The following is a 24,743-nucleotide window of genomic DNA, read 5'->3' as shown; positions in this document are numbered from 1 at the left end:
AGTACACCACCAGAATTTTTTCTAAATTCTCCACAGTTAACCTTTGCCTTTTGTCACTGAGAATCATTTTGAAAGCAGAAAAACTTCTTTCAACCGAAACTGATGTGAGAGACGCAAATTTTAAATTAGGTACAATAGAAACATCAATACTTACTGGAACATTTACACTTTCCCCCGATATCACTCTTGATACTTTTTCCAACAATGAAAATCCTACATTCTTATTTAATACGTTGTCCCACTTATTTTTAACTTTTTTCCCAGTTTCGCCCAAAGCAGAATGTATGTTCACTTGAGCTTCCTTTACTATTGCTATTTGGCTACAAAGAGATTGTTTTTCACGTTCTAATTGTTTAATGCTTGCAGGTATGAAAGAAAAGTTTGATGTTATGTAGGCAATAATTATCGTTCTTCACTCATGAGTCATTCAGACAATCTTTCACTGCTTTCACACACGCTGCACTATCAGTTTCAGGTAATTTATCGATAACTGTGACCACTTCTTTAAAATACTTAGAATAATGCACCACTGACTGAATCCAGGTTCCCCATCGTGTAACAACCGGCTGAGGTGGGAGTGGGATATCTGGAAAGTTCTCTCTGAATATTGAAATCCTGGATGGGGCTTTACAAAAACATTTTTTTGTGTTAGAAATAAACGAATTGACAAGAGGAAATTCATTCCGGATTGTTTCAGAAACCCTGTGAAGGCCATGTGCTAGACAGGTTACATGCGTGAGGTTAGGATAAAATGTTTTAAGAAGTGGAGCTGCAGCAACCATGTATGAGGCAGCATCAGTACAAAACAACAGAAGTTTAGAATCGTCTATATTACCTGAGTATAAAGACTGTAGGCCTTTATTTACAAAATAAGCAATGGCTTGGCTATTCACTTTCGAAAGTTCCTTAACACATACGAGGTGTGGAATCGAAGGTCCATCAGGACTAAGTTTTCCTGCTACCATATTTGCTATATACCTATTCATAGGATCTGAGGTTTCATCCACAGAGACCCATATGTAAGAATCACCTATATCCTCCCGAATGGAAGCTAAAGTTTCATTGTATATTCTAAGTAATTTTTTCTTAGGGTCGACTCAGATGGGATATTTTGTTTGCAGTATTTTTGTAAAAACTGTCTTAAAACCGGATTTTCAATTGCATTCCAGGGAATGTTAGCAGCAACAAACGCTCTGGTTAAATCAGCATAGAAATTGCTGCTGAGATTGGATGAAGTAGGCTGTGTTAGTAAAGTTTGTTGCAGTTGATTTTTCTGCTGAGCTTTAGCCTTATGAGCCGCTCCTTGCACATGCTGCTTTAGGTGGCACTTCTTTTTTTGCGAAATCCAAAAATGTAAAGTAAACTGAATTAAAATAAAATCCTAATTGTTGTATTGCCGTATTTCTATCACAAAGTTAGTGGGTTCGAACAATCAAAATTTTAATGACCTGCAAATACTTTAACTATCGGAATTTAAAAGGTTAAAGTGTAGTGGTCTTAAAAAGAATTATACCTCAGGATAGCTCAGTCAATGTATAAATATTATAGGCCCACTCATTAAAAATAATAGAATTTATATATTTCAACTATTGTTACATACCTGTTTGCTACAAATCTTGCAGAATATTATTTTTCCATCATAATTGAATTCTGAATATTCTGTTAGCCATTGCCGGATCAATGTAGATTTTGCACTTATATTTTTCGGCATTATCGCGTTAAACATCACAGGAAAACGTCCTACCGCTCAAAACTTCTCAACACAAATAAGGTGAGGGAAAGAGCAACTGTTAACGAGCATTCAAATGAACCGTTGTTATTGAGATTCAATTGGACAAAAATACAAAGTTCCACTTATTGTTGCATTTCCTGGTAGTGTTAACACTAGGAGGGCCATTCTTTTAAATATTTTGTAACGGTTTACCCTACTAACTGACAGTTTTATGACTTTTCATAAATATTTCAAAAACACTCTTTCTCCAAAAATTGTGATTTTATGACACTCTGAAGGGCAGTACAGCTAATCGGTTTCAGACCGAAAACAGTCATTTTTATAGTATAGTAGTATATCTCTGAATCGGTAGCAGCACATATTGTGATTGTTGCCTGCTTCAAAACTAAGGTTGGTTCTTTGTCGGCATTTATGCCTCCAAACATGTTAGATTCGGTGAAATCTATTGCGAGTGTCGTGAGATTCAAAACATTTTGTTTCCTTTATCAATGGTTTCATGGCCGGTGTAAAGCAAACTTTCCACTTTTTAAATGCCTTAAATTTCGCAGTGAATGCATGTATAAATTATAAAAGTAAGCGTAAAATGCGAAACTTTACAGTGAGTTAGGCATTTTTAGGCGAATATTAACAAATTAGGCTCTAATAACCGTTTTAGGGCATTTTAGGGCACTATAAAACTCTTTGAATACCTTTCAATTTCCATGAAACACAAATATTAATAATTATTTTTACTTTTCTCCTAAAGAAACAAAATAGGCATTTGCCCTAGAATCCGATGTCTGATAATAAGCTCCCTAGTCAATATTATAAATTACCAATCAATAGTTTCAAAACTAGATTTTACAATTGGTTATTAAAAAAACCCCATTTATTCTGTTGCTGAGTTTTTCAACACAAATTTGTATGAAATTGTATTTTAATAAATAAGTTTAATTGCAATTTAGTCAGTTTTCTTTAATTTAAAAGTTTCAAATTATTTCATGTTTTCATTGTAGGCTATTATTTAAATTTTACTGTTTCTTTTATTAGTGTTTTTTAAAATGTATTTATATGTTTTTCAATGTATTCTGACAAAGCCTAAAACTGTATGTCTAATGGCCAAATAAACTGAATTGAATTGAATTATATCTCTTAATTGTTGTATTTTTTTTAGAACATTGTTCATTAGCTGTTTCCAGAATTCATCAAATTGTTGAAGGATAAATTTTACACAAAAAGATCCTATTTTTACACAAGTAGAATCTAATTGATGATATTTATATCTTGAATATTTCAATATTGACCAAGTTTTGTCGTATAAATTATTCAATTGGATTAAAAATTAGATCGTCTACAAGCAGATGAATGTTCAATTTCAGTTCGGAATGAAAATATAAACCTGAATAAAAGTATGACGTCATAAACATCGGAACCGTACTGAAATGTGTGCCATCTCCATGACAACGGTTAGGAAGTGGCGGTGGACGTGCCGATCATGGTCTCGTGCCGCCGTATTATTATAGATAATTGAGAGAAAGTCCGCAGCGTGGCGCGGCGCACACCTGTAAGTCCGTCTCGTTTGCTGGGAGCCGCTTCTGATCATTCGTAACGGTAATTACTGATAGGATGTCTTCCGCTTGTAGCTTACTGTTTACTTCGCTTAGAAAGTAGAACCAAGCCTTAAATGATTATACAATGACTGCTGGGGCACAAACATCACAAATCCTTCAGAACAGAATTAGCTTCTTGAGAGATCTGGAATAATGACTGTAATTCTATTGAGAGAGACGGCCTTCATATCCAGGAAATAAGTACCATTTGGCTCTTAAAACATATATAAAACATTAATGTGACCTCAATTTTTATTATTAAAATATAGGGTTTTCAAAAGTAAGAGATATGGAATGAAATAAAATTTCGGGAAGGGGCACTATGACCCAGCACTGCGACCTTTCACGATCTATTGCGCTAACCCTGAGGCTAGGCGCATTCCCAAACCCACACCGGCTGACTATACTAAGGTACTAAATAAATAAATACATAAATAAATAAGTGAATAAATAAATCAACAAGTGAATAAATAAATAAATAAATAAGTGAATAAATAAATAAATAAATAAATAAATCAATAAATGAATAAATAAATAAATAAGTGAATAAATAAATGAATAAGTAAATAAATCAATAAATAAGTGAATAAATAAATAAATAGATAAATACATACGTGAATAAATAAATAACTGAATAAATAAGTAAATAAATAAATCAATAAATACGTGAATAAATAAATAAATGAATAAATAAATACATAAGTGAATAAATAAATAAATGAATAAATAAATAACTGAATAAATAAATAACTGAATAAGTAAATAAATCAATAAATAAGTGAATAAATAAATAAATAAATAGATAAATGCATACATAAATTAATAAATACATAATGCTTTACCAGCAGACTTAATAAAGGCTTTACCAATAACCAAAAATGTATTTAAAAATAGGCTTATTTACTAATAGACGGTAGTATATTATACACACTATTTACTGTAAAGGGTGTAATTGATATTTGTTATTGAAGTGTTGTATCAGTGAAGAAGTGCGTTGTGTCAGTGAAGTGTGTTGTGTAAGTGAAGTGTGTTTGTGCCAGTGAAGCTTTATAGTTTATAGTGGCAGTGCAAAGTATTTGAACAGTGAAATGTTTTTGAAGTGTTAGTGAAATCAGGATAGAATCAGTGAAATGTGTCGTAGTTTCAGTGCAGTGAGTGAGTTGTCAGCGAAATGAGTGTAGTGTTGAAAGGTACCTGTGCAGGTATGAACATATCATACTCGTGGGTTTTAGTTCGGACTTAGGGTTAAGGTACAAATTAGATTTACTTTAAATGTTATTTTAAGTGATCGTGCTTCATTTAATTTAGGATGCTCCCTGTTACTATTATTATTATTATTATTATTATTATTATTATTATTATTATTATTATTATTATTACTTACTTACTTACAAATGGCTTTTAAGGAACCCGAAGGTTCATTGCCGTCCTCACATAAGCCCACCATCGGTCCCTATCTTGAGCAAGATTAATCCAGTCTGTATCATCATAACCCACCTCCCTCAAATACATTTTAATATTATCCTCCCATCTACGTCTCGGCCTCCCTAAAGGTCTTTTTCCCTCCAGTCTCCCAACTAACACTCTATATGCATTTCTGGATTCGCCCATACGTGCTACATGCCTGCCCATCTCAAACGTCTGGAGTTTAAGTTCCTAATTATGTCAGGTGAAGAATACAATGCTATTATTATTATTATTATTATTATTATTATTATTATTATTATTAATTGTAATTTTATTATTATTATTAATTATCAGCATTAATTATTATTATAAGTATTATTAATTTATTATTATTTGTTTTTATTATTGTTATGATTGTAATTAGTTACCACTGCCACCGGGTAAATACATAAATAAATAAACGAACAAACAAACAAACAAGTGAATAAGTAAGTGAATAAATAAATAAATAAATAAATAAATAAATAAATAATTCATGTGTAGTGAAAAAATGGTGTCATGAAAATGACACAAGTTTTGTCCAATTGGATTCGTTACTGAGGACAATATATTCTCTCGACCTGTCACAATGTTACGTGTGACAGGCGCTTTGCATAACAATCAGGGCTCAAATAATAGGCATCGGGACAGTCGATAATGATCAGAAGGCTTGGAAGTATGTTCTGGCTATGTAAGTAATGTCATGCAGTAACGCTCATGTATTCAGTACGCGATTGCGGTAATAACTCTCAAGTAAAAAGCCTGCAAACGAACTAACAAGGATATGATTCATTGCCCAGAATTGACACCACACCCCTTTGCTTGTATGTCATCGCAGCCCACAGTTTCCGCAGTTGTTCATAGTAAAGCATTCCACATTTCTCGCACTAACCTAAGTACAGTGCAAATTATCCATTCTGGTCTAATTCCAAGGTTCATAGCAGTCTTGCTCATTCATTCTACAAATGCCGATGGCGGACTGTATAGAAATAAAGTGTGACGTCATGTGATAATCTCACATGAGTACATTCGCTTCCTAAATTGCATTAAACTGCAATTCTCTCTTATTTATTTACTTACTGTTCCTATCCTTAGCAAGATTAATCCAGTCTCTATCATCATACCCCACCTCCCTCAAATCTATTTTAATATTATCCTCTCATCTATGTCTCGGCCTCCTCAAAAGGTATTTTTTCCTCAGGTGTCCTAACTAACACACTATATGCATTTCTGGATTCACCCGTGAGTGGCCCACACCTGTGGAGTAACGATTAGCGCGTCTGGCCGCGAAATCAGATGCCCCGGATTCGATTCCCGGTCGGGGCAAGTTACCTGGTTGAGTTTTTTTCCGGGGTTTTCCCTCAACCCAACATGAGCAAATGCTGGGTAACTTTCGGTGCTGGACCCCGGACTCATTTCACCGGCATTATCACCTTCATCTCATTCAGACGCTAAATAACCTCAGATGTTGATAAAGCGTCATAAAATAACCTACTAACCCATGGGTGCTACATGCCCTGCCCATCTCAAAGGTCTCGATTTAATATTCCTAATTATGTCAGGCGAAGAATACAATGCGTGAAGTTCTCCATTCTCCTGTAACTTCCTCTTAGCTCAAAATAATTTGCAGCTGCCAAATCTGGTGAACGTGAAGGCCATAGACTATCACCACATCGGGGGATGATGTGTCCAGGGAAGAATATCTGTAACTCTGTAAATGTATTTGATTTATATACATATATATATACACACATACATAGTCTTCACTGCAAACCCAGCATTCTCCAATATTTCCTATTTCCTGCCTTATTCTTAGTCTCCTCATACGATCCATATATCTTAATGTCGTCTATGATCGGATATCATCTTCTACCCCGAACTCTTCTCCCGTTCACTATTCCATCCAGTGCATCCTTCAGCAGTTTCTTCCCAGCTAGTGACCCAAACAATTCTCTTTTCTCTTTCTGATCAGTTTCAGCATTATTCTTTCTTTACCCACTCTTTTCAACACAGCTTCATTTCTTATTCTGTCTGTCCACTTCACATGTTCCATTCTTCTCCACATTTCAAATGTTTCTAGTCGCTTCTCTTCATTTCGTCGTAATGTCCATGTTTCTGCCCCATATAGGCTAATGTCATACTCCGCACAAAGCACTTCACTAGTGTTTTACTTAGTTTTCTTTCCAGAGGTCCGCAGGAGATGCTCCTTTTTCTATTAAAAGCTTCCTTTGCCATTGCTATCCTCCTTTTGACTTCCTGGCAGCAGCTCATGTTACTGCTTATAGTACACCCCAAGTATTTGAAGCTGTCCACTTGCTCTACTGCCTAAATTAGAATTCGCACGTTTACCTTCTTTATTTTTCTTCCTATGATAATGGTCTTCGTCTTGTTTGCATTTATCTTCATCCCATACTGCTCAAAGCTGTCATTTAGCTCCAGTAGCAAATCCTTTAGTATCGTCTCCTCTTCTGCTAACAACGCTATATCATCAGCAAATCTTATGCAATTTATTCTTCTTCCTCCTACTATCACTCCTCCCATGTTCTGAAAACAGTTCTTCACTAAATCCTTCAAGTAAATATTGAAGAGCGTAGGTGATAAGGGCATACTTGTGGTACTCCTCTGCCTATTTTACTTCCTTCTGACATTTCTTCTCGTATCCTGACTTTGACTCGTTCGATATAGCCTACAAGTTACTTAACAGTCTCATCTCTTTCAAATCCACACCAATTTTCTGCAGAATCCCCATCAGTTTATGGACGTACATATAATATTAAAGCGAAGCTGAACTTGTAGTGATATTTAAGGGGATGTGGTGGTACTATGGGACTTATTCGCACAACATAACACAGAATAGAAATTATAGGTACTGAGGAAATACCAGTGATGAGCCAACAACCATAATATTATCACGTGAAGCTCATACAGGGTCATAATTTTATTTTTACTTCAATTTTTATTGTACCTTAGTTTTTTAATGTACTTCACTCCCACCCCTTCTATTAATGAAGTTCAACCGTCCTTCACACAGATCCAAGACCGCATATACAGTTATAGTAGCCTTACGGTCATAGTAAACAGTTCGTTCCAAAAATATGTTCGTGTTTTCCAGTGACGAAAGAGCTTTCAATATTGAATCATTTTCGCTCAGGTACTGTCGTCCATTTGCCTACGTCGCATCCCGGTTTCCCCCACCCGCTTCTATTCGCCTCTCTGTAAAGACTAGTGGCTGGCTGTCTTAGCTCTTTTCTCAGAACATTAATTTCTGTTAGGAATTGGACGTCTACGTAATATTATACAACTGTTTAAAATAACTTAAATAAAAGGGCCTCGTTAAGTAATTAACTGTCACGTGATTTTCCCCCTCTCTACGATCCTGCGGCATAATCACTTGGACGGACAGTAGATAGCATGTCTGAGTAATTTTATCTGTGCGGGTCGGGCAGAAGTGAAGATTGAATTTACAGTACGTAAGGTACTCTTTTATAAAGTAGATACAGAATTATTTCAATATGAGTTACTGGTACGAAGGACGAAACTGGTAATTGGAATTAGGTACAATAGTTTATAGTACGATAATATGCACGAAAGAACTGAAGCCTGTATCGAAATAAACGGCCACTATTTTCAAAAATTTGTTTAAATATCCATATTTGATTATTTTTCAATTTAACTTCATTCTCTATATTGTACGCTAATGTGCTGTAGACAGTATAATATACACTGCATAATGAATGCGTCCGCATGAATAGCTCAGTTCGTGAGTAAAAACACTCATTGTTAATACTGTACTGTATTTTGATTAAACAAAAACCTAATGAAAATCATCAAACTCAAAATCGCGATATTTCCCAGTTTACGTAAATGGATGAACTACTTTTCTTCCCTCATATACCTAGTAAAGTGATTTGTTTTTATATTACGCCAGTATCATCGAACTCCAGTCGTGGAAGGGGGTAGCAAACGGTGTTTATGGTTCTCAAAGGTATATCCAGGTTAATATGAGAAATGTTAGTAAAAATAAAATGATGTCCCTGTATCTATTCCTTCTGCACGGTTGTCTGGTGTAAAAACCGATCTGCATAAATATCTTTGGTGCTTCTCTGTGTTTCGTCTGCATGTGTTGCGATGGAATCAGACTGCATCTTGTAAATTTCTTTCACACATGCTGCCACTCAACCGTGTCGACCTTGCTGTACTGTTCGTCCCGTCTCGTTGGTCTGCCAATTCATAATTTGTTTAGGTAGGCTGCAATCTGTTGTTTAAATCTATTATGTGCCTCTCTTTTACTATCAGAAGTTCCGCAGCTCTCTGGTGCCTTCATCTTTTCTCGACGCAATGTATACGAAGACCACCACAAAAAAAAAATCCACCTCCGTTGCCAGTAACCTTTGTTCATAAGCCTTTCCAATTTGCCATACTTCACACCCATAGGCGATAATGCTGGAATTATATATGCATGTCTCAGGATGGGGAAATAAATTCTGCAGAGTCTTTCATTCGCGCAATAACGACGGAACAGTACAGTCAACTGTTTCCCAGTAAAAACGTTAACTCGATTTATGAACAGCTTTAGTATGTCACTTTCACATTACCTTTTATCCGAGCTTCCAACGTGAGCAGGCGGGAGATGAGAATTACGTTTTCTTGGTCATTAGAACACATCTTCGCAATTACAAGCGTGTAAATATATTATGCATTAAACAGGAAATTTGCTGCAAAAGAGAAATTAGTGACACAAGTTTTCATATTGAGTTAGGAAGTGAGAAACGAAGGTAATCTATATATATAATTTGAACTGGTAATGGAAATTACGGGAAAACGGCTGAACGGATTTTAATAAATGACCCCTCATTTTGAAGCTTGGAACTCAAAGTTTTTCAGAAAAATTGTAGCTTTCAGTGAAATGTCAATTTTTCAACATAATTTTCTTATTTTCCAAAATCCATCTGTCGTCAGTTTTGAGAACTAGCTAATTGCATTTCAGAATAAAACAAAACACACACTACAGTAAACAATATTACACGAAGGCCATGATCTGCAAGAATGCTGGCATATTTAGAGCTCAAATTAAATTGGTTATTAAAAACGTAACTTACTAAAAATAATTTACAGGTTCGATTCTGTGGTGTGTAATTTTCTGGGTACAGCTGTGTATTGGATATTAAAAACTACTAAACTTGAGGTGGTTTGAAGACATTATTACCATTAGAAATGAAATATTATTGTAGTTAATGCCATAATGTAACTATTTTTCATTAATTATACATATTAATGCTATATTGATGATATGAAAGTGAAACGTTGATGTGGAGAATAACTTAAATTAGATTTTGATTTCTATATTTTACTGAGTGGCGGCTATATAGTATATGTTACTGAAAGCTATAAAACTTACGTAAGATAATAATAATGTTATTAAAAATCAAATATTTTTATAGTTATTAATCGAGTGGGGTTGGGTATTTTTCATATATTTAATGGCGGTGTGGTGTAGATATTTATATGCGTGGTTCACTTCAGTATTGGCTCGAGAGAGAGTATCTTTCATTATTATGTAAGCAAATAACTTTCAGAATGTCTGGTATTCTTCATTGAAAATAAATCTGAAAAATGTTTATTTGGACGTCCAATGAACTTAGTTTGCAGCATTTGCTGCATAAGCCACTAATCTATATATATATATATATATATATATATATATATATATATATATATATATATATAATTTGAACTGGTAAAGGAAATTACGGGAAAACGGCTGAACGGATTTTAATAAATGACCCCTAATTTTGAAGCTTGGAACCCAAAGTTTTTCAGAAAAATAGTAGTTTTCAGTGAAGGGTTAGTTTTCCTACGTAATTTTCCTATTTTCCAAAATCCATCTGTCGTCAGTTTTGAGAAATAATGACTTTTCAGAATAAAACAAAACACAGACACACTACAATAAACAATAGGCTATTACATGAAGGCTATGACTTGCAGGATTGCTGACATATTTAGAGCTCAAATTCAATTGGTTATTAAAAACTTCAAGACTTAGTAAACATAATTTACAGGTCCGATTCTGCGGTGTGTAGACTGAATTTTCTGAGTACAGCTGTGTATTGGATATTAAAATCTACAAAACTTGAAGTGTTTTGATGATATTATTACCATTAGAAATGAAATATTATTATAGTTAATGCCATGATTTGCCTATTTTTCATTCATCATACATATTAATGCTATACTGATGATATGAAAGTGAAACGTTTTGGGGTTATATAAGTAGATGTAGAGAATATCTTAAATTAGATCTTCATTTATATAAGTTACTGAGTGGCGGCTATATAGTATATTATATATAACTACAAAACGTACGTAAGATAATAATATTGTTATTAAAATCAAATAATTTTATAGTTATTAATGAAGTTGGGTTGGGTCTCTTTGATATACTTAATGGCGGTACGGTGTAGATATTTATATGCGTCATTCTCTTTGATATTGCCTCGAGAGAGCGCAAAAATTACAGTTCCTAAGGAAAGACCAAAAGGTATTACTTACTGATAAAATAAGAGGCGTACAAAATGTTGTAGTCTCCCGATCATTTCAGCAAGATCTCTTAGCAGGATTAAAATGATTTTACTCTCTACATTTCAAGGTCTACATGTAGTAGCTATACCAAGATGCTAAGTTTATTGTTCGAAAGCATAGCAAACCTGAATTTTTTTTTAACTTTCACTTAAAATTCACAATGACCTGAAATAGCTATAACTTTACTCCAACATGAAAAACCTACTGAACCTCCCAACATTGTTACTTGCGTTTCGGCGTTGAAACTAAAAAACTGAAGGTGGGTAGGTTCTAGACAAAGTATTTGGCATAAAAAAATCATTCAGAGGGAGTATGTTTCATTATTATGGAAGCAAGTAACTTCCAAAATGTCTGGTATTCTTCATTGAAAATAAATCTGAAAAATGTTTATTTGAACGTCTAATGAACTTAGTTTGCAGCATTTGCTGCAGAAGCCACTAGTACATGTATAATTTGGAAACATGCAATAGTTATTGTTGATATGGAAAAGATTTCGTCGAATATACAAATAGTAATTGATGTATCAAGAGCGAAATGAAGATGTTTATAGCAAGGGTCTCGGGGTGCAAGTGGTCCGAGGTTTAAACATGAAATTTCGCCAAGGTTCATACATTATTTGTGGTAAACTAGTTCGTAATTGAATAAATTGAAACTTTTTGATAATAATTTTAAGTTATAAATTCGCTTTGTGTTTGCATGTCTTGTTAAGCGTGTTTTGTTTTGGTATCCAGGGACTATGTATACTAGAAAAAAGAAGAATACGTAGAATAAAAATTATTCGTTCAGGGAGGCCATGCATGATGCTATTATTTTTGTTGTTGTTAAGTTACCAGTCTCTGAATTTAATAAACAATGTTCTCTTATGTTCGAAATGATATCGGGATCCGTTGAAACCGAAATTCCTTCTGGAGTTGTTATTAACCCTTTCTAATCCAAATTAAATTTACAAGCAATCCATGTTGAAACAAATAGCTGTATTAGGACCAATTCAGCGACCAAGTTACGTGAGTGGCAACATTTGAAACAAAACTATATTGATGAAAATGTATTGAAATAGAAGTTATCCAGCAAAATTTACCTTCATATGTAACACACAAGTATATAAATGCTATAAAGTTAATTATTGCCATATGGTATCTATAGGTAAGAAAGGGTTAAAGCCAAACAAGCTGAAGATAAGTTGTTGCCAATTAAATAAATATAATAATAAGTAAACAAACGACATATAAACGTTTTAATAGGCCCGTAAAGATTTAATGGACTGCATTACATATATCGTATCCATAGAGAAATTGAACAATTATGGACTAGTGTGTCATAAAATAATTTCAGGAATGTTATAAAAAAAGAGCCTCTCAAAACAGTAGCTTATCAAAATAATTTAAAGATTACATTACCGAACACACATTGTAATTAATAACGACACTAGAACACAAGAAAAAGGCAGAAATATATGGCTGAGACAATTTAATAACTATTTATATTTATTATTTCGCTCATGTATCAATGCACCAATCAAGTGAAAGAATCTATTGAGTTTTAACCAATAAACGCTAAGTGTCAACTGCAATCTTGTCGCATCAAACGCGCATTTGTTTAATGTCTTGTCGTACCTGATGTTCAGATGTTAAACATTTTCATTGTTTCTTTAAGAACACAGCGGGCCGTGACATTGCGTGATGGCGGTACTATTAAATGCTGAGAGGATAAAAAGAAAGGAGAGAGCGATCCAAGGGGAAATGCTTGCAAGCAATGGGACGGATGTGACGTCAAACTACACCTTTTGTCTCATAATTCTCCGCGAATTGCCGCCAAGTATTTAATTTTGCTGCAGGCTGTTATGTCACATGGCGAAATTTAAATATCTAATTCACATTTTAATAATGGTTAGTTGTTGCGTTTGTGGTGTAACAGCTAAACCAAAATCTTCAGGAAATGCCGTGACCTTTCATATCTAAGCATTATATTGTTATATTTATGTATAATGAATGGAATTCATATAATAGTATGTAGGCCTAACCATTATGGCTTACGTTCTTTACAGATTTCCGAAAGATTTAAGTCGTAAAAATGAATAACTAAAATTTATAAGTAAGCCAAATTGGCAGCCAACGGCAAGAAGCGTTATTTGTTCGCAACATTTCCTGGAAGAATGTTTTGACAGGTCCTCCTGCTGCTCTAGTGTTAGACTGAAATCAAATGCAGTTCCAACTTTGCATATGGAAACAATTAAATATATAAGCATATCATTCACCTATATATATATATATATATATATATATATATATATATATATATATTAGGAATATGTTAGGAGAAAATACATAAACGATTAGGGAAAACACGGAAATTTTACTTGAAGCAAGTAGAGCGATCGGTTTGGAAGTAAATCCCGAAAAGACAAAGTATATGATTATGTCTCGTGACCAGAATATTGTACGAAATGGAAATATAAAAATTGGAGATTTATCCTTCGAAGAGGTGGAAAAATTCAAATATCTTGGAGCAACAGTAACAAATATAAATGACACTCGGGAGGAAATTAAACGCAGAATAAATATGGGAAATGCGTGTTATTATTCGGTTGAGAAGCTCTTATCATCCAGTCTGCTGTCCAAAAATCTGAAAGTTAGAATTTATAAAACAGTTATATTACCGGTTCTTCTGTATGGTTGTGAAACTTGGACTCTCACTCTGAGAGAGGAACATAGGTTCAGGGTCTTTGGGAATAAGGTGCTTAGGAAAATATTTGGGGCTAAGCGGGATGAAGTTACAGGGGAATGGAGAAAGTTACACAACACAGAACTGCACGCATTGTATTCTTCACCTGATATAATTAGGAACATTAAATCCAGACGTTTGAGATGGGCAGGGCATGTAGCACGTATGGGCGAATCCAGAAATGCATATAGAGTGTTAGTTGGGAGACCGGAGGGAAAAAGACCTTTAGGGAGGCCGAGACGTAGATGGGAGGATAATATTAAAATGGATTTGAGGGAGGTGGGGTATGATGATAGAGACTGGATTAATCTTGCACAGGATAGGGACCGCTGGCGGGCTTATGTGTGGGCGGCAATGAACCTTCGGGTTCCTTAAAAGCCATTTGTAAGTAAGTATATATTTAGAATTTAACAATGATGAAGTACAGTCCATTTAGTTATAGTCTGTAAGATTTCATATACAAATTAGCCTAGTTTTTTTCTCTTCCCTTTGAGGTTCGGCATCATAATCCAGAGACTCTAAAAGAAGTTCCTTATATAATTTCAACATCATCAGAACTGCCATCAAACTCTGACACACCAAGAAAGTTGGGCGAAAAGGAGGTTAAAAACGACACTGGATAGTAATCACCTCCCAGTCTGTTATAATTCTACACAGAACTCCAGCAATTTTTTCTCCAGAAGAAAAGCACTGGCTATAGGCTATGCAACAAATGCACACTTTTCTCATTTTTCTGTAAATTTAGACATGATAAAGTATAGCTATATAACTTAGTACTGTATTAGGCCGTATAATGGTCCATCTATATACAAGATAGGCCTACTACATAACCTATATAAAAATGTGGCCTATACTTTTCTGAACATTTATTAATAAAACAATTGATCATTAAAGATGTAATTTAGCATTATAATAGGGCTGTACATATTCTTTGTACTGTATATAAAAATGTAAAATATTTTATAGTCTATATTTAAAAAATAATGTAATTTACCAGTATTAGGCCACGTAGCAACTACACGATAAAAATAATAGCCTACACTCTTTGAAAATACTGCAGCCTATAATGATATTTTATTGTCGAACAACCTTAAGTAATTATATGTCATGGTTGACCTTCACCCTGTACTATAAAAATGTACTTTTCTGTATAGTAACTTACGGTATTTTATAAAGCCAGATATTTAAAAAATTAGGCTCAACAGCACAATATGTCCACCTATGCTCTATCTAACATATGACGCTTCAAAAATTATATTTTGTCTTACGTAAATGGCTTAGAACGGATGTGGAGGGGACAGGAGTAAATTAGTAGATTATTATATCAATGCACATTTCACTGCAGCTTTATTAAACGTATTATGGTTGTTACATGGACTGAACACTTCATTTCTACTTTATTTTATTGCTGTTCACTATATCAACCAACAGAAAAGAATATTAGCTTTTATAAAAATAACACCCACTTAATTTTACTAGACTTTCAAAATATTCACAACACAAAACAGAAGTCGTAATCGTAATACTACGAACTTAACAGCTGTTTAACACACCGGAAAAAGAGATGAACTATGGGTAATTTGACGGCCATACTAGTACACCTTTTTGGTTCCACGGTTTCAAGCTTATAGCCCGGGGTTGATTAAATGTAAGTATTAAATATCTTAATTTGTAATATAATCTGTTTCTGTATGTTATAAACTATTTATTAATATATTCACGAAATATTCTCATTCAAACACACGTGTTTTCATCTTGTCGAAAGTCTTAAATGAAAGTACCACGTTTAAAATAAAATTATTATAACCTCAAACATTTGTTCTTTCACTAATCGTAATTTCTACAGCTATTGCCAAATGTTTATCCATGAATTTCATACTCCAGGAGGCCAAAGCTATGCCGGTCAATGAAATATATTATGTTAGCAACTTACACGTCTTATTTAATTGTAGTAATATAGTTATGTTATCTTTTTTAAATATGTATTATGAGGTATTATTATTCGCGAAATGGTCTTATTCAAATGTCACGCGAGTGATGCCACAGTCTAGTATATACAGTCACGAAGCTCAATACGTAGTATATATACATCCATAGATAGTTGCTAACCACTAGGATCGCTACCATCGCCTCATTACAGGCAATGCGAAATAGTACCTGCACAGTCTATTGTTCCTATTAGCCTCATAAACTCAAGCTTCGTGACTGAATATACTAGACTGTGGTGATACCTTATGATAATAATTAATTAGAAATATCAATAATTGTGCTATTGCCTGTAACAATGTTTTAATATTGAGTTCTGTAAATAAGAAGCGAAGTTAATATAATTTGGAAAGACATTCATTGTTGTTGACTAGCCTTACCCGTGCCCTCCGCTGCACCCGTTAGAAATAAATATAAAGTAATTACATAATTAAAATAGGACATTTGATCCAGGGAACATTCGTGTTTGATAGAAGCATAAATCGTTTAATATGTTACTTAATTTAAATTGTATTTAAATAATTAAAATCCGATCATTTTGGTCCAGAGACACTCATTTGGTGCAATGACAATTTCTTTAACCTGTTTCTTAATTTTCATTACATGCAACCATAGTTTAATGAAGATTGACATCATTTAGATTTAATGTGTATATTTTATTTTACTTGTTATAGGTTTCCATTGAATTATGGTAATAACTTAATTTTAACCCTTGTTTTCTACGTAGTCTATTGAGTAAATGGCGCTTGGCCCACTATGGTTCTGAACCCTTCAAATAACTTAAATTATATTATATTATATTATATTATATTATATTATATTATATTATATTATATTATATTATATTATATCAGAAGTTACTGTAATAACATTATAGCATTATGTCCATCTAGAGAAACTACACTTTCCAATGGTGAAATAATAATTAATTATACAAATCGGTTAATTTAGCTTCCGATATTACTTCATACAAACACAGAAACATTCTCTGTAGGCCATCTTTCTTAGCTTTCGATTGTTGCTGTCCAAAGCCCCTTATAGACGAAGTCATTTTTTTTAATTCATTACACGGCCTTAGATGGCAGTTATTTTAATTTTAAAACTCATTTATCTCATTAAATATCAGTCCTATCAAAATGTTTCAAGGCATAAAACTTATCGCAAATTATTTTTAAAGAAACGTTTGTTATGTAACATTTTTCACAAAAATCAATAATAAGCGAGATATTTCGATTTATTTAATTCAGGCCCCCTTATAACCCCCCTTTTAAATAGTGTATTTTGAGAGCCATATAGCCTAAAATCTAAGTTACAACGAACTTAATTTATATTCCAATTTTCATCGAAATCCGTTCAGCCATTATCGCGTGAAAAGGTAACAAACATACAGACAGACAGACATACAAACAAAAATTTCAAAAAAAGCGATTTTCTGTTTCAGGGTGGTTAATTATATATGTTAGGACCAATTCTTTTTGGAAAATCGAAAATTACCAGAAAAATTTCGGCTACAGATTTCTTATTAGTATAGATGTGAAAAAAGTGCGTCGACTATACAGGAATAGTTTATGGAATGTTATGGAAAAAAGAGGTTATTTACCAATTGATGAGAATAATAATTAAAAACTTACTTGACCGAAAACAAACAGTAAATAACAGTGAAACTAGAACACAAGAAACAGAAAGAAAAAGAGAGATCAGACGAAGATATTGCATATCAGTCACACCCATTGTTTTTTATTGTATTGAAGAGTAATAAATGTGAATAGAAAGTACGTGATAATTTTTATAATTTCTGACAGTTTGACAATCTTACAAGCGCTGTGAGAAACCGCTACGGTGCCTCAGTATTAGCGCGCTGGGCTTATGGGCCAGAGGACATGGGTTCAAATGTCGATCGATCCACCCTAGCTTCCTAACCTGTGTCGTGATCCAAGTAAGACAGGACTTTTCTTCATGTACTCCGGTTCCTTCGTGACATCCTAACAATTCTCAATCATCATCATCATCAACATCATTGGTTCCCAAACTAAGGGTCACGACCCTCAAGAGGTCGTGTAAAGAGCTGAGGGGGGTGGGGAAACGATTCATAATCTATACTAATAATAAATCTGAAGCCGAAATTTTTCTGGTAATTTTCGATTTTCCAAAAATAATTGGTCCTAACATATATAATTAACCACCCTGAAACCGAAAATCGCATTTTTGAAATTTTTGTCTGTCTGTCTGTCTGTCTGTATGTTTGTTACCTTTTCACGCGATAATGGCTGAACCGATTTATATGAAAATTGGAATATAAATTAAGTTCGTTATAACTTAGATTTTAGGCTATATGGCATTCAAAATACTTTATTTAAAAGGGGGGTTATAAGGAGGCCTGAATTAAATAAATCGAAATATCTCGCTTATTATTGATTTTTATGAAAAATGTTACATAACAAAAGTATCTTTAAAAATGATTTCCGATAAGTTTTATTCTTTACAAAATTTTGATAGGACTAATATTTAATGAGATAAATGAGTTTTAAAATTAAAATAACGCAATCTAAGACGGTGAAATGAATTAAGAACAAATGACTTCGTCTATAAGGGGCCTTGGGCAACAACAATCGAAACAGGGGCCTTGGACATCAACAATCGAAAGCTATTAAACATAGCCTACAGAGAATGTTTCTGTGTTTGTATGAAGTAATATCAGATGCTAAATTAACCGACTTGTATAATTAATTATTATTTCACCATTCGAAAGTGTAGTTTCTCTAGATGGACATAATGCTATAATGTTATTACAGTAACGTCTGAGTGAATCGAGGACAGGTAAGATTAAAATAGCTTCTTATGCACAGAAAATTTGATAGGCTATTTTGTACATTCGTTTTCTGTATTTCTTAAAATAATATTTATGTACACTCATTTTAATCTGAGAGAATTAACGAACAACGAGAGTGTATTGATTTAGTATGCAGTAATAGTACGTTAGATTAGCAATCCATTATTTTATAATTCAAATTTTAACTATGCTCAATTGAATCGTGTTAAAATACATAAAATATATATGCAATAAATGCAATGCAAAAAAATTGGGTAATGCGCGAAGCAGATTATCTTGCGCTGTTGTATTTAGAAACATAAACAACGATGAACATAAAAATACAAAACTTTCAATAGTCAGAAACTAAAAAGCAATTCATGTAATAAATGTGCATATTTTCTTTTTCTTCCGCAGAAAGTAGCCTACTCTCTCAAATAGGACAAAGCACTCCATACATAACTAGTGATATTATTTTGAAGTTGAAGGCGATTTCTGGCTTTTATTTAATGGCAATCATAGACGAGAAACTTGTTTAGCATAAATACCGGGTTGTAAATGTTATACAAAATTTAAGAACTTCTTTTGTGCGAGATCGTGTGTATTTGCTTGCTTTCCGCACAAAACCAATACGCGGTAAGTGTGAAATACCACATTCAGTATTCCCAACGTAACACACATAACAATTTCCCTCTTCTTACCGCTTAAGCGCGACATTCATTTTACTGCTTTAGGCTTTTAACATATTATTTTTAAAGACGTTCAATATAGTAATAATTATAAATTGGAAATTTACCACTGCAATTTCACCTAAATTGCAATGTTAATTACAATTTTTAAATATTTGCAAAAATTAAGTAAACTCTACAACACCACAAAAGTTACTGCATTTGTAATGCAAGTAACATTAAGGAAGCCGTGAAAAAATCAACAAGATTCCAGACTCATCATAGACTGGGGGAAAAAAAAGACAGACGTATATCACGGCCTGCTGGAGTATAGTAAACACAGAAAACATTTTATAGGAACAATGTTGAAGATAGATATATTTGTTTTGCAAATTTGCCGTCATTGAACAGAAACCAAGATGGAGATTTCATTGCAACTATATAGAAATTCCTCTTTCAGGTATGTAATAAACGATCTTCGCACAAAATAATGTACGATACACGAGCAGTATGTTTGTTTTCATGTTCTCGGAAATTAAAAAAGCTCAACTACGTTTCGCTTTTTCAATCTTTTCCTCGAACATGAAAACGTCAACATACCGCTCTTGTAACGTATATTACTATTTCGATCGCGATGTATTCTCTTGATACAAAATTGGCCTATGCTCTCCGAAAAGAAAAGATCAGATAGTTTCGACATTTCATCAGTAGATACATAATATTATTTGAATGATTTTCTCCTTCATATTTTTTTGGAATTTCAGCCAGTTGAAAGCTGCGGATTCAGTATCAGTCTCTGACTGTAGTAACTGTTTTGAATTCCTTCCGGGGGGGGGGGAAATTAAATCGTACTTCGGGTGGTATCCTTGGTTCTGAATAAAATTATAATTGTTTGCTACTTTCCAGGGATTTAGTTTTCGAATGGAGTCAAAAACTGATAGGAAAGGGGGGGAGGGGTGTTATTCAATTGTTTATATTTATACACCCATCAAAAGATGGAATTAGGCTAGTAGTTATGAGATACGAAAAACAAATGAGTAATTACTCACAATAACACGATATGTTTGTCTGACAGTTAACCAAACTTTCCGCGCCAGAAGTTGCTGTTCTTTTCTAATGGCAAACATTCTTACATTCTCTACCAGAAAGTTACTGCAGGTTTGCTACTATTGCCCTTGACGTTTGTCATTTCCGTTAGAGTGCTGGAATTCCTTCAATCCTCGAGTGACCACACCTGCATCACATTTCCACTGTGGGAACGACAGTGCAAGAATTAATAACGTGGACCGAGTTCGCCTACCGGATGAGTCACATCCAGGGCAGACCACTGCTTTGCAATTTATTTTGCTGCGTAACATTTCAAATGACAGTCATACTGCTTCTAATGGGGAATTACAGCGTAAGACAAGGTCGATCGAATTAGAAAAGTAACTTCTTATGATAAAGTTACTATGAAAAACGGAAGGAAACTTCTTGCTCTCTTTTTAGGTATGAATTCTTGAAATCAAGAGAACAGAAAACATTTTGTTTCTTCGCGGGCGTTTCCTTTCTGAACTGTAATATACAGGGTGATCCGTTTGGGTATGGATAATATTAATTTATAATTATAAAGCTATTTTGATAGTATGAAAAATTTCTTGCTGGTTATATTATGATTAAAAGATGGGAGTTTCCATAAATATGACAATCAACAATGCATAATCTAAAAGAACAAATGAAAACCGTAGATGGCTACTACAAATCAACAGCGGGCACAATGTATTCTTTGGTATGCTAAATTTGAGAGTGTTAAAAGAATTCAAAGGGAATTTCGACGTGAGTATGGTGTGCGTAATGTACCTAAATACGATTCCATAATGATATGGTATCGAACATTTATAGAAACAGGTTCTGTGTTAAAAAAAAAACATGCAGGAGGTAGCAGGCGATATCCAGTACGAGAAGCAGCTATCTCTTGGCTTGGTCCCCAAACTCCCCAGATCTAACCCCTCCTGACTTCTTCGTGCAGGGTTTTGTTGAAGACATTGTCTATTCACAGAAACCCAGGAAGAGTGATGATCTGAGAGTAAAAATTACTCAAGCTTTTCAACAAATCACCCCTCTTATGTTACAACGGACATGGGCTGAATTGCATCACCGTTATGAGTTGTGCAGGGTGCGCAATGGGGGTCATGTTGAGCTCTGAGGAATCTCCCATCTTTCAGTGTTGTATGCACAAAGTTTCAACAAATTAAGTTTAGTAGTAAATGGTTTTATTTTATCCATACTCACGCGGATCACCCTGTAGTTAAAATGTTGATATATCGTCTAGAATGTTACAGAATTGAATTTTCAAGTTACCAACTGAATTTTTAAGATATATCGTATAGAATGTTAGAGAATAATGTAATTTGCTGAGCGAAGTGGCTCAGATGGTAACATTTGTGACTCACATGCGGGAGGATCCGGGTTCAAACCCCGTGATTGGTCAAACTGGGTTTGAAATTAAAATGAGGCCTACGTGTGGAAACTGGAAATGTACTGTAAATTGGAGTAAACTTGACCATAAAATATAAACCATGATATCAGCTGCACAGGCGGGCTGGGTTCGAGTCCCTGTCAGATCTGTGATTTTTCATTTAAGTATGTGTAGTAACACTTATGACGAACAAGGTGGCAGTTAGGGTTTTTTTTCGGATTTCTCCCATTTCCTCATGTTAGGGCTCCATAGCATTCCCTGATCAGCGGCTGGCGACGCATGGAGGGGGTTGGTTTAGGGACGAACAGGAGTGTCTGTATCGAAACCTGTATATCAGCGAACTTAGTTTATTCAGCTTGTGTGGGTTGGGATTGCGCGTAACACTGCTCTTATACGAGTATGGACGTAGTGTATAGTAATAATAATAATAATAATAATAATAATAATAATATTAATAATAATGATAATAATAATAATGATAATAATAATGATAACAATAATGATAATGATAATGATAATAATCATAATAATAATAATGATAATAATAATAATAATGATAATAATAATGATGATGATAATGATAATAATACTGATAATAATAATGATAATGATAATAATAATGATACTAATAATGATGATAATAATAATGATAATGATAATAATGATGATAATAATGATAATGATAATAATGATAATAATAATGATAATGATGATAATAATAATGATAGTAATAATGATAATAATAATGATGGTAATGATAATAATAATACTGATAATAATGATAATGATACTAATAATAATGATAATGATAATAATAATGATGATAATAATAATAATGATAATGATGATAATAATGATAATAGTGATGATGATAATAATAATGATAATAATAATAATGATAATGATAATAATAATAGTGATGATAATAATGATGATGATGATGATAATGATAATAATAATGGTAATAATAATAATTATAATAATAATTACAATAATAATGATAATGATAATGATGATGATAATAATGATAATAATAACAAAGATGATAATAATAATAATGATAATAATACTGATAGTAATAATCATAATGATAATAATAATAATGATGATGATGATAATGATAATGATAATGATAATAATAATAATAATAATAATAATAATAATAATAATAATAATAATAATAATAATAATAATAATAATACTCACTGTCTGGCCTTCCGATAGGACTCCTGATATTCGTCGTAGTGTTCCCAGAACTGCTTCGAGAAGAATTGACCTGCAACATAAAGATAAATTGACCTCAACACATAAATTGAGTGGGATATGTAAAATATTCATGTAGCCTTATAGACATATTAGAAAGAGTGGAAAACCCTGCATGTATATCAATATATAGATATTTATCCTAAATTATTGGTGGGATTTTCTTCGTATTCAGTTTGAACGAGTTAATTTATCCGCAACTGAAGCACATGATATAATTATAATACTCGTAATCTCTGGTAAAAATTAATACGTTTTTATTTGCAATCATAGAGACAAAATGGCGATGAACTTTAAATCGATCTAAAAAACATTTCTTTTTTGTTAATTAAAATGAAGATATATTATGCGAATAGCTCCCAGGTCTGTTGTGAGACCCACATGTTTTAGAGAAATTGTTATATGCACTATTTCTATCATTAAAACCGAATAATTGATAAACGGAATCAAGAATATATGGCGAATCTTCGGCCTCATCTGGCTACCACCAATCCCATGGACGCTAAATAACCGGGTATTCGATACAGCGTTGTTAAATAATAAAAAAACGTAGTGAATAAAGTGAACAGTTGCGAAAAACGCAAAATGGTTTGAGATAGTGTGAGCATGTACTCGTTTTTTCTGCTACTTAAATCTGCTCAAAACCTCCTATAGGGGAGTAGTGGGTACAGTGAGACACAAAATATTAAGACATATGTATGCAAGTGATAATTCAAGTATTTTTAAAATCAAGTGCAATGGAAATAGACATTACAACATGGAGTATAATAATACATAAACAAAAATGTTAATAGATAAAGGACATAATATATAATACGTGTTTGTCAAAAAAAAGCAAATGTCTCACTGTTCCCATTCAGGAGGGTACAGTGAGACACCACAGTGTCTATTAACGGACATTGAAATGTTTTACATTTATTTCAAAAGAAAAAAAAACTTGCTGTCTCTTTATCTTGACATGTTCTGTAGGCTTATTTAGAATCATTTTGATGTCTGAGTTCGAATCCATTGAAACATCTGGAACATTTGGAAAAGTGAATTTTCCATGGCATTTCAAACTTTTGCGAAAAAATGAAATTAATTTTTGGTGACAACAAAGCTTATAATTATAAGAATTTAATGTAATTCTTTATTATTTTCTGACATTTCTTAAATTTTGTGAATAATGTTTTATTTATGAAACCATTAAAATGTAATGTATCCATTATTTTAAGCTACAGTTCCTAAATTGGTTACTAGTATGTCCATTTTTAATATTAGTTACTGGTAAATGTAATATAATTACAGTTTGTTTTTGTAAATCATTGGTACATGGGGACAGTGAGACGTCTCAGTGTACCCTTCAATGGCATGTCCACTGTTCCCTTTACGCATAGTTAATTTACAAATGACCCCATCACTTCAAAATTGAAACAAGAAAGACGAAACTTTGCCAAACACAATCTCAAATACCATAGTATTAGGTAACAAAACATTCATATTTATATCTCAT

General features: G+C 33.2%; 1 protein-coding gene across 1 annotated transcript in view; it reads right to left on the bottom strand.

Moving 5' to 3' along the window:
- LOC138716496 (uncharacterized) overlaps positions 1-24,743 on the bottom strand; it is a 299,515-nt gene that overhangs the window by 9,038 nt on the left and 265,734 nt on the right. The window contains exon 5 of the mRNA XM_069849639.1: positions 23,195-23,264. Within this exon, the coding sequence (XP_069705740.1) occupies positions 23,195-23,264 (70 nt within the window). The remainder of the gene's footprint in view (positions 1-23,194; positions 23,265-24,743) is intronic.

Source organism: Periplaneta americana, chromosome 16, assembly GCF_040183065.1.
Source record: "Periplaneta americana isolate PAMFEO1 chromosome 16, P.americana_PAMFEO1_priV1, whole genome shotgun sequence".
In the NCBI taxonomy this organism is placed as follows: domain Eukaryota; kingdom Metazoa; phylum Arthropoda; class Insecta; order Blattodea; family Blattidae; genus Periplaneta; species Periplaneta americana.
Note: the sequence above shows the minus strand (reverse complement) of the source record. Positions and strands in the feature narration are given on the sequence as shown.